The 16,565-nt window shown below is 44.3% G+C and overlaps 1 protein-coding gene across 1 annotated transcript in view; it reads right to left on the reverse strand.

Annotated features, from left to right (window-relative positions):
- Positions 1 to 1,554: 1,554 nt before the first annotated feature.
- Positions 1,555 to 16,565, reverse strand: part of LOC119397205 (serine-protein kinase ATM-like) — a 273,224-nt gene continuing 258,213 nt past the window's right edge. Inside the window, exons 58-61 of the mRNA XM_049416492.1 lie at positions 11,887 to 12,001; positions 6,992 to 7,173; positions 4,950 to 5,153; positions 1,555 to 4,321 (exon numbers count right to left, since the gene is read on the reverse strand). Of these exons, the coding sequence (XP_049272449.1) occupies positions 4,984 to 5,153; positions 6,992 to 7,173; positions 11,887 to 12,001 (467 nt within the window). The 3' untranslated portion in view covers positions 1,555 to 4,321; positions 4,950 to 4,983. The remainder of the gene's footprint in view (positions 4,322 to 4,949; positions 5,154 to 6,991; positions 7,174 to 11,886; positions 12,002 to 16,565) is intronic.

Raw genomic sequence — 16,565 nt, forward strand, 5'->3', positions numbered from 1 at the left:
TATCGACCAGGGGCTAGGAAAGAGCATGATGCATTGAGCTTTGGATGAATTAAACCTCCTGCATAATAAATTTGTCTTCATTTAACTCCCTTTTGCAGCGTACTGTTGCATGTGATCACTTTGCTGAAGGCACCACCATATTTGATGAGTCGTTCGACGTGCTGCTTCCCGCGACCCACATCAAAAGTATAATTATTTTTGTTCAACATGGACATAATCAAAAATGAGTTTGCACTATATTTCTAGCCCGAGATTTCATTCTATTTATGCAAAAACAGATCATGAATGGCTTCAGAATAAATATTTAATTACAAGGTAATTAGAAATGATTTCTATAACACACATACATGAACTTATTATGACATTATTCTTGCTGCAATATAATATCAAGTGCCTTGAAATAACATTGTATCGATTTGACGCATTTATAGACAGTTCTTCATAGGTGGCGTCTGAGAGGGTTAAAAGCTCCAGAAATAAGCACTGGTCCCTGGGCTTTTCAAAAAAAAATGAACGAAGGATGATTGGGTGATGGGTGCTGATGGTTGTAAATTATATATATACAGAAATTATTGTGACAATTTTCATAAAAATCAATTCTGCAACCTAGAATTTATGGCATTTCTGAGTCCAAACAATATACAAATCTAGAAAGGAAGTCGCATCGGACACATAACGATGCTCTCCTTGTGCCTGAATTTCTTCTACAGACGACAACAAAATCGTCATGTCCAAACACCTGGCCTCAGATTAACCCCTAAGATCCCCATCTCCATGGACACAGTGCAGCTATGTATTTCAGTGACATAACTCCCCAAATGCCTGCTTCCGCAGATGACCCTGTAGGGATGCGGCACATCATCACCAGCAAAGTTGGTACAGCATAAACTGACAAGTCCTGTTGAATTTTTAGATCACAGTGAGTTTTTGATTGACTTTGCTGTAGCTCACGTGGCCTGCTTCAGGAAGTTGTCAGAATGAACTCGCTTGAAGCAAGTTTCGTGGCATCTGGCACTGGTACCAGATGCCAGAGGTTGGTGCAGGTACCATCACATTTTATTTTAAGTATGAAATTTTGGGAACTCTATGCTGTCTCTTTTTTTTAGGATGCAAAATAAAATTATGTTTTTGTAACATATCAGACTGCACTCTTAATACCACAGAGCAAGCCCATACTTGTAAATGTTGTGAACAATTCACGAGACCTTCGAGGTATGGATGGGCATAGCTATCTCGATGGCTAGGAGCTGATTGATGGATAGAATAACAAAATTCAGTGAAAAATAGTTAGCTTAACAAACCTGCACTTTTAGTATCAGGTGGGGGATGAGAGTATTTTTGTATTATAGTTGCAGAAGGCTGCACTCCATGGCAGCAGAGCCAAGCTCGAATAGTTTGGAGTCTGCTGATATATGCCCATTGTGACAAAGAATTCATCTGCGAAGGTTTTGGGACATTAAACCCCAACAATTATTATTATAAGGCACTAGGTAAAGGGTGGGCCAACTATGCAGTAGACGCAGGGGTCAACATGAAATGACATTTTGAGCCAGATGCTGGAAAATCTTTATTCAGACAGTTTGCTAAACATATACAGTGTACATAGCTGAAGAGCTGGTTACAAAAAAAAAAAAAAAAAAAAAAAAAGAAGAAGAAAGAAAATGCGCGAGAGTGTTAACAAATTGTAGCAAAGAGCAGTTAACACATCTGTGGTCACACTTTACAACTGCTAATGCAAACAGAGTGTAGCTGTTCCAATATGAATTGTTAACACTGCTTACTCATCACAAAGAAAATGCAACAAAATTCATATCACACCACGCAGCACTTTTGGGACAGGGTAAAAATCATTAATGCCCTAGTTGCAAGTTGACCTTTTCCCGACACGTCTGTAGGTATCGAATGAAAGCACGGTATTAACGAAAAATCTAAAGGCCTCACTTTTCCAATTTCATGATCTGTTTGCCTGGAAGATATGCTCAATACATGCAGTGTGCAAACACCATGAAACAACCAACACCAGTGAACCCATTTGTCATGCCCATTTCTCACAGAAGGCTAAGCATATTCGCTTGCATATTTGATATTGTTTTGAGACAAATTGTTCCCAAAGATATTTAAATAAATAGGGCTACCTGTAATACATATCCTGAGAAGTTGTATAGAAATGCATAATGGAGCGTATTGAAAGAGGCCCGCTCCTCCCATACACAGGGTGTTGCACCTAATAACAAGTTTGAAAGTGCACCAGAGTCCGGTGCAATTTCGTAGCTGCATGAAACCTGAGAATAACCTGTAGTAGTGGATGAACTGTGTGAAGTTTGTGATAAAAATTAGACTAAACTAGTGAAAAAAATTCACATGTCTTAGGTTGATAAAATAATACTGAAACCCGTACCTAAAAAGAATTGTTGAGGTAGTTGCAGCTAGGGGCTGTTTCTTCAGCAATTCGAGGGGAAAAAAAAAAGGAGAGAGAGAGAGAGACCTGATTGAAATCTGTTGCCAGTTCTAAGTGGCAATTAGAATGCAATAAAATTCACAGTGACTCACATAAATGTTGCAGATCACTAATTCACATTTTCAAACACAGAAATACCAAATAAATGCAGCATTACGATAAATTCCCTAAATACAATGTTAAGTAAGAAGAGCCTTAGCATGTTAAACAGGTACAAAATGACCATTTTGATGACCTTGATGAACACAAGAGAAATAGTGGTTTTACAGGGAATTGTAAAATGCACTTGTAAAATGGACGAGTAGAAGTGCATTATGAAAGCGAATGAAGAAATTTAGCAAGTAAACAAATGGTTTACTTTGGTAGCAGGCGGCAGAGATTATAGCAATAATTGCAAAACAAAAAAATAAATGCTTGTGAGACTCTATGCGTGAACAACAACTATGCAATTCAAACAACAGCCATTACTAAAAGTTTGCATGGCTACAAGACTACTGAACTGCAACATGTTTCTACGAAGCTGCTAAGTTGTCGTTTGGATAAGCTAAACATCTGTGACCCAAAGTTGCAACATGCAGGGGGTGACAACATGGCACACATTATGGCAGGGTAGGGGATGTTTTGTAGAAGGAAATATTGTGCCCTAAAACATAGTTGTGCGCTATTCCACAGGTGGCCATATTCCTGAGAACTTGAAAAAACAACAACATAACACTCAGATAGTTTGTTGCAAAAAAGAACTACAACATCCGCAAAGCCAGTTCAAACTGAAGCTATCTGTGCTAAGGAGAAGTCTCTTGCATGCACCCCTGGAGGCTGTAATACACAGGAATGTTAAAAGTTGGGAATTAAACCACAGCAAGAATGGCTTGCATTAGAAACATGAACGTAACATATGCCAAGAGACTAGACAAATAAATGCAATAAATCACAAGAACTGACTCGACAGAATGCAGTACCAATCCACTCTCTGGTGGCATTTGCAGCACAATAGGAAAATATTGAGAAAACGAGATGCTGCAGTCGGTGCACTCAAGTTGGAAAGTGGTAACGTACTTACTACATGAAATATGAATGACAGGTGTAATTGTAAGGGGAACCCAAGAAGAATTTAAAAATGGCAGGGTTACAGTGTAAACAAACAACGAGACACACAGATCCACATCCAGTGTTTTACATTACATGCAATATGGCACAGCATGCTCTTGAGTGCAAACTTGCACGTTTATGGATACGCATCATGGTTCCGATTCACCAATTGTGCTATGCAGGACATTAATGTACCAGCGACCTACATATCAGATTCATGCTGAAGACTTGCCGTCATATAGCTTTCAACAACACCACTTCTTGCTCAACTCTTCGTGTCATACGCAGCACATTCTGCATCTCAGATTCACTCTGCAGCAAAGGCTCAAAAGTGGAACAAAAGAAAACTTGGAGCTTCGTTTTGAATATCATACATTGAAATGTGCTTTTGCAAGCAAGATAATTTTCACATACACACACACACACAAAAAAGAGAAACAAAATAACTTGTTCCATGTATTCACGGAATAACAGTATTAATTAAACTTGAGGCACTTGTGAGCTGTAACTACGTCTTACTTGAACTTATCGGAGATGCTGGCCTCTGGCACTTTCCAAAATATATCTGGCAACCACCATAAGGCTAAGCAACAGGATCGCTTCACATGAGCCTTGCAGTAAAAGCACAGGTAACAAACAGGATTTCAGCACTGGAGGAAGTGGAAGTGTCAGAAATGCAGCCACCTGCTGCCATTGTTCAAGTGAGCTCAAGCATCAAAAGTGAGCAACTGATGACGATGGCAGCTCTGGAATGATCTCTACGGCTGGAACACCCTGCGAGATAACATAAGAAATTTCAGAATTTTCGCACTCGTGTGCGAGATTTGCAACACTGTTGATCTCGGATAATTTTTTTACTGTTGAAAATAGGACCAAAGCCGAATGAAGTTCCAAAAACGCTTCAGTGATGTGGGTTTAGGGAATTCGACAACAGCCTTGTGTTTTGCAGAGTTGAAGAGCGTGATGTCTATGGACACAATGTGACCTAATAAAGTCCGTGCCTGAGCAACACTTCATGTCTCCAGCTTGCCAAAAGTACGGGGCTGTCTCCCTGTTGCCACTACCTTCTGTATACAGAAAAAATTCATGCTTAGGGCTATTCTCAACATGGACGCGATGCGTCTTCAAGGCTGCTGTGTCCGTTTGACAACATATCCTCTCAGGCAAAACACTGTGCGGGTTTAACTTGGCAAAGACAACGACATAGAAAACATCACACACCTGCAATGTAAAAAACAAAAGAGCGTGGTGCCACGGTTTCCAGCAACATGACAACATGCTGTGATGGGAGCCAGTTTCGGTTTGTACCTGGTTCGAACATGCATGCGACTTTTAAGACCCGTCTTTTCTGAAAAAAGGTGCGCGTTATAATTGGGTAAGTACAGTATGTAAGCACACGCACCTTGACAGATTTGACGAACCAGCACGCTCATCGGTCACACGTAGGGCTGCCAGCCGGGAAACAGGCGGCTCAGGTTGTGTGGGTCCTGGGCCTGCTGGATGAGCAGGTTCACCTGCCCTGCCACACTCAGGGGTGCCCCCTCCTCCAGGCCCTGCAGCTTCTGCTCCAGCCGCAGCAGCATGCGCCGCGCCAGCCGGTTGTCACCTGCAGCAGAATATACATGCTCTTCGATGGTTTGAAACAAAAGCTGCTTCAGTCGCCCTGTGACCCCCTGTGCTGCTGCCACTGGTTCGAGCTTTCTTGAAGCTTTTGTTTCAAGACAGTCTGCAGCCTGTGCCATTTTGGAAGCTCATACCAACAGGGTCCGAAACACTTTGAGGTCAGGTGGCACGTGATACAGATTGCAACATGTTAGTACAGCCTTTTTGAGGTATGACGCAACGGCCTGGTGTGAGTGATGATAGTGCCATGCACTCCGGTCCAGCAACTGGCAGCCAAGCTGCTGTGCAAGGTGAAGGCCTGGTCAAGTACATAGGCTGTGGAAGTGTGGAACTGCTTGCCCGATGAGGGTTTCTTCTAGGAGGTGCAGTGTTGATATACTTGAGCGGTTCAGAGGACTGCGACGCAAAGGAGTAGATGCGGCACTAAGACCATGTTGATCCAGTGCGAGCAGCTACCAGCCAGCACATGAGTCACCCATACAGGGACTCGGACTCAGCCAGCAGAAGAAGGAGCATGAGGCTATGCAGCTAGTCAGCTTCATAGAGTGACACACCAGGTTGGTATCCCTCAGCAGGGAAGCACAGAACAAATGAGGGAGCGATCACAGCCACTGAACAGCTTTGACCTTCATGTCCCCGTCTTGAAAAAATGTTTTATGGTGCACTTGCAAAGGCTGCCAGCTGCCCTCAACTTTCACTTTATGCATGCGCCAGAGTTTCAATTGTCACAGGCCACCTGTGATTGGGAAAGCAATAGGCTTCATAGTATAGTGAACTAAGATATACAGGTAGCCTTTTTCAGCCGATACAGATTTTTTATTAAAATTCTTTGACAGTCAGGCTCCTGTCATATTCACACACAAACTCTATGTCAAAGCAGAAATACTTCTCTGCAGCTAAAGTGACATTGAAGTAATTAATTACAAAAAGTGGTTAATTTATTAATTATTCACTTGAGGGTAGTTAATTATATGGGAAAGTTGTAGGCTGTCATAGTTTTATGGCATGCCCATTTCTCAGAGATCACCAAAGTTGTATGCAATTTGAGATATTCTTCATCAAATTTTCATGGTGATTTCGAAACCTAGCGCTCGGTGTGCAGAGGATGTAGTGGCTGTGTTATGCCAGACCAGAACTTCCCGTGACGAGGAAGCAACAAAATCTAAGTGAACACTTTACGTAGACGTTCGTAATAAAATGGCGGGAAGTGTTTCTGTTGAATGATTAACCTTACTTGGTGTCTGCTGAAAAGAAACAGAACTGATCACGACAGACAAGTTGCACGGGATCCTTAAGCACATTCTTTTGAGATGAAAACATGAAAGCATTTCTTCTGGCTAGGCTGTTGTTACAGAGGGGTGCTGCAAAGTGCTGTTGTTGAGTTGTCTTTAGGGCTGACTGTTAAGGCGGGCAAGGGTGCGCTCTCTTCGCAGATGCTACGTCAGTGGCCACATTTTGCAGATTTCAGTGCGCTTATGCGGTATGCCATTTATTCCTATGCACTTTCCTTCTCTTCAAGTCAGGACTTCTGCTGTGGGAATTCCCCTCTCCTATGCTATGCACGGTGATGCCGGCCGGCGCCACCAACTGCCGCCGGCGTCAGTTCCGATAGGAGAGGTCACAGACGCAGCTTTTGCGGACACCAGCTGGGTCCGTGCTTCCATGTTAAAACTCTTGAAAGTAACCACACTGAAATCGGAAACCTGCCTTTAGAAGAAAAAAATATTCACTGTGTGAGAATGCTATCGCTGCAGCAAACCTACATTGTTCCAATGCTTTTATGTAGTTTTCAATAAATTTCTGACGCCTAAGGGGGCTCACCCTGGTTGTGGGGTAACTCTGGAGAGGGCCGCCGAGTGGGAGCGTCGCCCTCGGCCTGCAACGCTGCTGCACGTTCGGGGCTCAAGGTCCACGAGGAGAGCGGATCGTGCAGCAGCACCTCCACCACTGTCACCAGCAGCTCCCGGGAGGCACGCATCACCTCCATGGTACGCTCGCAGCATCTGCACAACCATGATCACATTCATGCAGTGACCTAGCAGTGCTGTATGACGCTTGATATTAACCATGCTGCTTCCTGGGTGAGTTGGTAATGTGCACTTGAAAGGGACATGCATAAAGGAGACCTCAGCAACCAACTTTCGTTGTCACAATGGGATTGGGGATTGGTAAGCGAAACAAATCATTAATGAGAGAACAATATGTAAAATATTTTTTGTTGTGCACCGTCCTTACAAACACAACTAATGACATCTCTGTGCAGTGCTCACAGTTTCTTTACGAAATCACCTTTATAAAAGCTACCTGGGGTGGTATTTCTGTAAGAATTGGTCTCTGAAGGTTAAATTGCCATTATTTGTATAGGCACACCTGCCTGTTCAAGTAATCTACCTGAACAGGCTGAATCATGAAAGCCTTGAAGCACCTTTTCAAGCAGCTGAAGTCTCACTTTGGTGTGGCAAAGCCACTTTTCGTAGCAGTACACATTTCACACTCTAGCATAGAAAGTGCTATTACCATTTTCTTAGATAATTTGCATAAATCCAAGGGGATGAGGTTCACTTAAATTCACATAAAAAACAGCGCTAAAGAACGGCGGACAAGAGAAAGAAGGACACAGGCGACTTCTTTCTCTTGTCCGCTGTTTTTTAGCACTGTTTTTTTATGTGAAGTATGTCGTACCAACTCGCCCAAGCAACCACTTTAGCGACTTTTAGTTCACTTAATGCTATCCATTTTCGTGTGGACAACCCTAAGCTGTGTCAAGAACTTGTGCAGTTCTAAGGTTGTACCTGTTTTTAGCGACCTAAATCTAAGCAAGACTGATAACAGTTGGAGAGTGCTGTAGGAGATTGTGTCATTAAGGTATTTAACGCAGACCTTTACTTATTTGTCTTGCAGTAGGAATTGATCTGAATTCAAAAAATACATATATTGCCACCTCTAGTAGCGGGTGAAATGAAAGGGCAGAGGCATAGGCCCTGAAAGAAAGAAGTCCGCATGCTATTCCTCTGGAGAGCGAGCCCAACCGAGGCGTTTGGCAAGAGCCCTGCTGCTCTACGTTCAATAAACCCCGCCCGGACCTCTGAAGCAACGTGACACTAAAAACAGTTTTCACAAATACCTTAACATTTCGAGCAAGCTCCTCCCCATCAGCAACTCTAGATTACTGGCAAAGGAACGGCATGAAAGTTCGAGACGGCAGCGGCCAAGTTTTCCGGAGAAGAACAAAAAGAAAAAAAAAACAAAAACAATGCACATGGACTTTCTCAGAAGTTTTCTGGATCTCATTCGCAGCCCGGTGCATTACAATGACAATTCACAAATGAGGAACACAAAGGCAGTCTGACGTCGGGAAGCTTGGCATGGAAGCACTTCCAATGATGAACCCACGCCAATGCAACAGCTCTGGGCAACAGACACAGACCTTGAAGGCCTTACTTTTGCTGACTACGTGTGTCGTAGGTATCATGTTCGAATTGCAAATACAGATCTCGAAGGCCATACTTTTGCTCTTTCGCTCGCAGGAACTCGAAAATCGTAATGGGTGCTGTGCGCCCTGTTTAGGGTGCGGTCACTATGTGGGAAAGAAAAAAATTTGACAACAAATTTCAGGCACTAAGAGACCGGCTGCTCAGCAGGATTGGATTGGATTCAAGCAGGTTAGTGGACGGTGTTGCCTGGATGCGGTGCATGATCAGAGTGCGGAGAGGAATGGGGTGGGCGGGAGTGACACCTCAAAACAATTCAGGCGTTCCTTGGAACGCACGATGACGATGTCGGTTAATACAACGTTGCAGAGAGAAATCTGTGCGTTTACTACATGGAACCAGTCGAAAAGGGAAGCTAACTGAATTTTGGCATTAAATTTTTGCTTTGCTGACCGTTTCCCGATTTGTACTGCATTATTTCATGATAAAGAAATTCTTCCGATAACGAAATTTTTTGTTTCCCCGCTGATTTCGTTATTGTTGGGTTCAGCTGTAGCTCGGTTTTGCTTGCTTGGGGAAAGGACAAGAACACCACTGGTTTGCAGTGATTTAACTTTATTGAATGTCTTCGTTTAGCCAAGGACAACGAGAAGTCTACCCCCTTCGACTACATGCGACAACAAAGGAGCCAACCAGTGTTGCGGAGTTGCCACTCTGGAATCGGAATGACTCCGCATTCATTCCACATTTTCGCGACCCCGGAATGGAATGGGGACAACGCTTGGACGAATGGAATAGGAATGGAATTAAGTGCCTTTGACGCAAACACCTTTAAAAATGCACTTTAACCAACTAGCCCAAATCGCCGTTCTTCTGTATCTGCTCAGAGTGCACTGCACACTACCATAAAGAAGAGCATTTTGCATTTCTTGACTGACAAAATCTGCTAAAAAAAAAAGAAATGTACCCTTTTGTGGTGAAGCACTGGCACTACTAGTGATAAACAATTAATAAACGGGATGTGGTGGAGCCGAAGCTTGGACAAGTGGACTTGTCTTCTTCAAGACAAGTCCACTTGTCGAAATGGTGGCTCCAGCACACCCCGCTTACGAATTGTTCCCCACAAGCTTCCATCTTCCCTGAACTGCTGCCTTTTCTTTGGCACTACTACAGTCAAATCCAGCTACAATGAAATTGACAGGACGTGCAGAAAAGTTCGTCATTGCAGAATTTCGTTGCAGTGAAATTTCATCTGTAGACCACAAAAGTTAGGAAGATCTGATGATATCACTCGTCCTTTGGTCCCGGTAAGCGCATGCCAATCTTTTGCATTGAACTCTCGCTAACTCAGGCGTACTTGGCCGCACACCGAGTGAATGTATTTTTTCGTGTATAACACGCAAAAATATACAGAAAACTTAGCGCTAAACTCGGGGTGCGGGTTATACGCGAATTTCAGTGCGCAAGTAAGTTGCCTTCACGGTAATGTAAGGACGGTGGCTTTGCGTCAATACGCGAGTTATACACGTGGGTTATACACAAGCAAATACGATATGCAGGCTACCCTCGAAGCGTGCCGAGCGCCGCGACGGAGCGTGCCAAAGTTCGCGTGAGGCTAACTGAAAACGAAGTGCCGAAGCTCTGCACTATCACAGTCATAAGCGAGAGAAAGGAAAACTGAAACGCTTCGGGCCATTTTACGACTTTACTGCCTTTAATCTTTCTTCCGATGTGTTAGCTGCGTACTTGAGCGTATTCGCTATCAATGATCGCGACGATAGCGACCACGGTTTTCTGCGCAGCAGTGGTGGCAAACGGCAGTTCTGTTTTCAATCTGTGTGCGCTGGCCATGTGCGTGCCTTCAGAACTGCGTCGTTGCTATCTGTGATCGTGTCTACTGCGGTTTTGACTGCAGCATTGCTTTGAGTTGATGCGCGTACGTTGGATGCGCACATACTTTCGTGGTCACCCATGATTGCGTCGACACGACCGCATTTGTGTTCGCAGCGGTTGCGGCAGAATGTAGTTATGCTTGGACTAGTTGCGCGCTGGCCGCGCGAGTGCCTTCAAACCGCCGTGGATGTCATTCCCAATCACAGGGCTTGTGACGACGAGCAGTAGTTTTGTTTTGAGTGCTACGTCAAAAACATGGTGGGAGTTCTTGAAAAGCGATTCTCTCGCGGCCCGCACGTGCGTCAAACCAGCAGCAGCATCATGGCGGATGGATGATCCGTTGCCGAGCATCTCATTGGCGAAAAATTTACCAGGATGTGCGTGTGGTGGCAGAAAGCATGTCTCCGATGAAGACACGGGCCTTGTGATGCGGCCGCAAGGCTCTGGCAATGAGAAATGGTCCAGTTTGTAGCGGAATTTCGCAGCAATCCTAGGCAAGCTCCTTTTCCTTATGTGGTGGCACTTATGTGGTGGCACAAACTTCGTTATGTGGTGGCACGAACTTCGTTCAAGCGGAAATACCCACAAAAAAAATTCGTTGTGACGAGACATTTTTCGCATTGTTTTCTACTGGTGGCTGACGGAGAATCGAAAATTATTCGTCGTGGCGGAAATTTCATTGTAGTGGTATTCGTTATGGCGGGATTCGACTGTAGCGTGGCATGTAATTAGACTAAGACAGGCATATACAAAATGGAAAACCGGGTACAAGACAGAGATCACAAATGTAAAAGCACACCAAAAGTGAGCACAAAAATGAGTTGCTTGGTCATTGCTTGGTCACGAGTTGCTTGGTCACAGAAAATGCTATTTAAACTAAAAGGTAAAAATGAGGTCACAGAAATGATCATTTACGCGAAATGGAAAGGAAGCCAGCATCACAACAAATGCAGGGCAGCCAGAGAGAAGCAGTAACATTATTATTATACAGGATGTAGGCAGGGATGTTCCTGGCACTATTCTATAATAATGTTACTACACGAACTCGCCCAGCTGTCCCAACTATAGAAAAACAGTGATAAAGGTTGCTTGCAAGATCTGTAAGAGAAGCAGACAATGCACAGTGTGTGATGAACGGTGTATGCCCTTGTTTAACACTGAACATCAGGCACCAGCAGACAACCAGGCCTGCTGCAATATTGACCCTCCTAATATGTTGCCACAGATCAATGTTTCAGAACTTCAGAGACAAGGCTTACTAAAGCCAACAGAAAGCTACGTTCAATTGCCAACATGCATGCCACTGTGAGCTCGGCTGACTTTGGACAATTGGGCCAATACTTAAATCTTTGGTTGGCAACAGGAGAGCATGGTTGAGCAAGACATACGTACCTACGGAAAGTTCCTTCCACACCACAGATGCCCATGCCATCCACGACATCCCGTGTCAGGCGGAATGGCACTGTCTCCGGTGTGTTGAGCACTCGGCCTTGTTCAAATGCGACACCTGAGAAAAATCAGAGGGAAGCATCAGAACTTTCCTGTTGGAACATTTCCTATGTGATTGAGTAGAATAAACATCCTTGTGTCAACAGTGCCATCATGGCCAGAGCAAGCATACCTCCAGTGCACTGTTATTAAGTAGCAATTTGTGAAATTTTAAGGCCCATTTCAAGACTAGCATGAGAGTGACGCTCTACCTTTGTGCTTTTATGATCAATGAATGGCGAAACAGGTTGTCAAACAAAATGAAACGACAACAAACAGCCTGTACACATACCTAGAAGACGTGGCTTCTAGGCATGCCAGTGTGTCATATACATAAAAATCATGCCCACCTGCATGACCAGTATGCTCCTTGGTTGTGCTAATGTGCATTTACACATTTAACGTACAATTGTGAACCATTGTATCATGGAAGAAAATGAACCTTGTTTCAACAACAGAGTGGTCACTGCAACAGATGTCAGCACCTTGCCACAGTCAGGCACACCATATTGCTGTTACATTTCAGTTCATTTTCAAACAATGCATTCTATCCATGAAACTACCACAATAAAATCTTTTATTCCTATGTTGTAATTTTTTCCACCTATCCACTATAAAGAAAGCAACACTGGGTTACCTTCAATACTGCAAGTTGCGTTGTGAGATGTTTTGCAAGTCTAGCGACAGCTGCAACTTCCAGCGTCAGGTCTTTTTTTTTTTTTGTATGCCTGTGTTTAGGTGCAACATGGTCATTGCTTATTTGTGCACCCTGAGCACACCATGCTATAAAAGAAATTCCAGTGATGTGCTTACAACGTCACATTCAACAATGCCAATTTCTCGACACAGTCGACCCCATCGTGAGAAGCAACGAAGAGTGACGCTGAATCACATGCCAAGTTTGGATGTGTCAGTTATTGCTTCTATTCATCTCCTGGCCAACACACTACTTTGCTTTTGTCCCTCTCTAATGGCACACATGTTTTCTGGACAGGATACCGGCGATTCCATTTTCACCTACATCACTGCGCTGGCCGTACAGTGTTCCCATATTTGCGGCAATTCCGATCATGACTGCTTCCAACTTTGCATCTGCAAAGCGTCTCTTATTTCAAAATGGTGTGTCCAGATAAAGTATAAAGGAAGCTATGGTCCAGCGCTACTTTTGAGAATGATTACAAGAACATCATAGAAGCGCAGCTGAATGCAGCATGATCTGTGCATGAGCAGGCTTGTGAGTTCATGTGATGCTGGGCTTAGGTTCTTTCTTTAGCTTCCAAATTCATGTATTTGTGTAACTTAAGGGGAGACGCGGGTCTTGGAACGGTCAAAAATGGTCAAAAAATCGATTTTTCGCAAAGCTTATTTTCGAGGCGTTTGTACTTCTGAGCACCTACTCTCAAATTGCTAACGCTAAATTCGGTCGGGAAACGCGATAAAATCGGCTTTCAAAGCACCCGGCAGCACTAAAATGTCCCCAAAAGGACGAAATTTGTTCGAACTTCCCGCGCGCGCCATGAGCGTTGCAGCAGGCCGAGCGCCGCCATCTTGGGCTAGATTTGAAGCTGTTTTCTTTGTGCACATTTTGCGCCATCTCAAAATGGCGTCGCTCAAGCAGAACGGCCGCCGTCGCGGGTTTTCTGAAGGTCGTTTCCAGGCCACTGATTGGCTCTCACGCGGCGCGCTTTTCAAGCGCGCCTTTCCGAGTCTCCCATTGGCTGGCGCGACCGACACGTCATTTTTTTTTTCTTTGTGTTTGGTTCTCCGCCGTGGGTGTCCGTTTGTGTGCGCCTGCTTTTGCGATCGTGCGTGTTTCTCGACGGACCGTGTCTCTACTTTGTGCCGGTAGTTTTTCCACGCGATCGAGATGCCTGGAGACTCTCGTCTGAAACCATCGACGCAACGAGCTTTTGGAAGCCGTAAAAAACGGGCTTGGAACAAGAAGGCGCCGGCTACAAGTGCACCGTCGGCAGCGGAGTTGGAGTCGCGGCCGGACCCTTTGGACCTGCCGGGAACTTCAACTGACGACACCGTGGGACCAAGTTCGACTAGCGAAACACTTCGGGTTGATGCCGCGTACTACTCAACGGCGGAGCAGGCGCAGCGAGTTGAGAGATCGGCGCAAACGAAGACCGTTCTGTCTGGAAAGTCGGCTACCCAGCGCAAGTTCGACCTTCTTGGAGTAAGCGCGGAGTGCCAGACCGGTGACGCCGGGACCGATTTTTTGCTCGTCGATATGAAAGTTTTGAATAACTTTTTTGCACAAGCGAAGTGCGACAAATGCGACGCAAAAAGTCTCAGCGTGAGGAAGGCAACGGACAAGGAGTACGGCCTTGCGGTAAAGCTTATTTTTTCTTGCAGCAGTTGTGATTTCGAGAAGAAGCAATTTTCTTCTCCGAGAGTGAGCGGAACTGCCACCATCACTCCCTTCGAAGTCAACATGAGGGCCATGAAGGGGATACAGATGATAGGCAAAGGTGTTACTGCCCTTTCGGACTTTTGTGCGTGTATGAACCTTTCGCACCGAGGCTTGCACCACAAGACGTTTCAGGGACACCTAAAAAGTTTAGTGAAAGCCTGCGAAAACACAGCGACTGAAAGTGAAGCTGCTAGTGTGGCAGTAATAAAAGAGCTGTATACAGACTTCCTGAACCCCATAGGGAACATCGATGTTGTGTTCGACGGCTCATGGATGACGCGAGGTCGGAGCTCACACATAGGTGTGGGCTGCATCATTGAGCTCTACACTGGCCTTGTAATTGACCATGTTGTTTACTCAAACTTTTGTCTCGGCTGTGCCCTGGGACCACAGCCTAGAAAAAGACTCTCTGCGTTTACGCAAGGCAAATGCAACTCATCTGAAGAGCACCAACACAAAAAGACTCTTGCAAGGAGACACAAAACGGGTGCAACTGAAGATTACAGTCCTGGACTACTTTGAAGGTATTCTCTCAAGCATAGCAACCTATTACCCAGGGTAACATGCTGCCTAACATCTAGAAGGTTCTTCCTAAAGACTGAAAAGACATGAGCAGCCAGTCGCTTGAGCCTCATACCCCATGGCTTTTCCAGAACCCCCCAGCCGCTTGTCATGGTGGGGTTTTGATCATGCCTTGCACATTGGAAAATTTTTTTAGATATGATTCCTTGGGTGGAACAAGACACTTTCTGTTTTGTTTTGAAGGGAAACAGATGGGGAACATGTGAATAAAATTTATGGTTAAAGGTTCCTTTTAGAAATTTATACAGTGCGTGTCAATCTTCAAACGCGATTTTCTCAGCTTCACATTTTTTGCCAACTTGACCAGCCTTACGGATCTTTTCATTATGTTTTTGTAAGGTAATTTTGATAAATTTTATACCGTTGAATTCGTAAGAAATAGGACTGTGGAGCTATGCTATTTTTTTGTGGCTAAGATGAACATATGAAATTTTGTGAACAATAATGTGAGCTAATTGCATTTCAAGATTACACAATGTCAATACAATTGAAAGTTCTTATATGATGATATATCTCAGTGACAATATAAATAGCATAGCTCCACATGGCAGGTCTTTGGCTACAGCTGCATCTTAAACAGAACCTAAAAATACTGAGGGAAAGTGTCTTAATGACCCGTAAGAAATTACCTAATTAGATTTCACTTATGCTCTCACAATTTGATAACTAATTGAAGTACATGAAAACTAATTATATTTTTGAAAACAGGAGGAAGAAATACATATACACACCCAATTTCATTACAATATCTCCAATAATAAAACTTTTCGTTTCGAGACCAGTGTCTCCCCTTAAAGGCCATCTATACGGCATTAATGAGATAAGAGGGAGGCAGAGCAAAGCAATGCAAGATCATTCTGTTGAGTGCAAAACGTCAAAAGCAAAGTATGATGGAAGTGTTCTGACATATACAATGTGTTCATTATAAACATGGGCTCAATGATAGAAACATGTTCTACAATTCTCAAAGGCACGTGACATTTGTTATAACACTTATTTAAAATGCTATACAATTTGGGCCACACCTATGAAAACATCCTCATCATGAACAGTTCGCATGCCTCGTCCAGAATTACCAGAACCTAACTATGCCAAAATGAATTTCATAATACAGTTAAACCTGCCTATAACGAACCTTCATACAACGAATTCCTCGATATTACGACATTTTTCTATTTCCCGCCCTTACTCCATAGAAGCATATGTGTTTGCGACCTCTATGTAACAAAGTGGCAGCAGGAGACACCCTCAATGTAACGAATTTTCACCGCCGACAACCTAAGAATTTTGCCCCGAATTTTGTCATTTTGGCACGAATAGGAGCCGCATGCATCTTCTGCGGCTGCCCCGCAGACGAGAGCATGAAGCGGTGGCATCGCGCATGGAGCGCTCAAAGCCCTGGCGACTGCGAGGCGAGAGCGAGCGCTTGTTTGTGCGTGCGGGTGTGCGCGAGGCGGGCAGACGAGGCCTGCACTACTGCCGAAATCTGCCTTTTTGCGTTCCTGTGTTGCCTACTGCCGCTGGAAACATTTTGGTGGGGGAGTGTTTGTGTAGTGATCCAGTATCGCCAGTATGAAAGCCT

The sequence above is a fragment of the Rhipicephalus sanguineus genome, chromosome 6 (genome assembly GCF_013339695.2).
Source record: "Rhipicephalus sanguineus isolate Rsan-2018 chromosome 6, BIME_Rsan_1.4, whole genome shotgun sequence".
Lineage (NCBI taxonomy): Eukaryota > Metazoa > Arthropoda > Arachnida > Ixodida > Ixodidae > Rhipicephalus > Rhipicephalus sanguineus.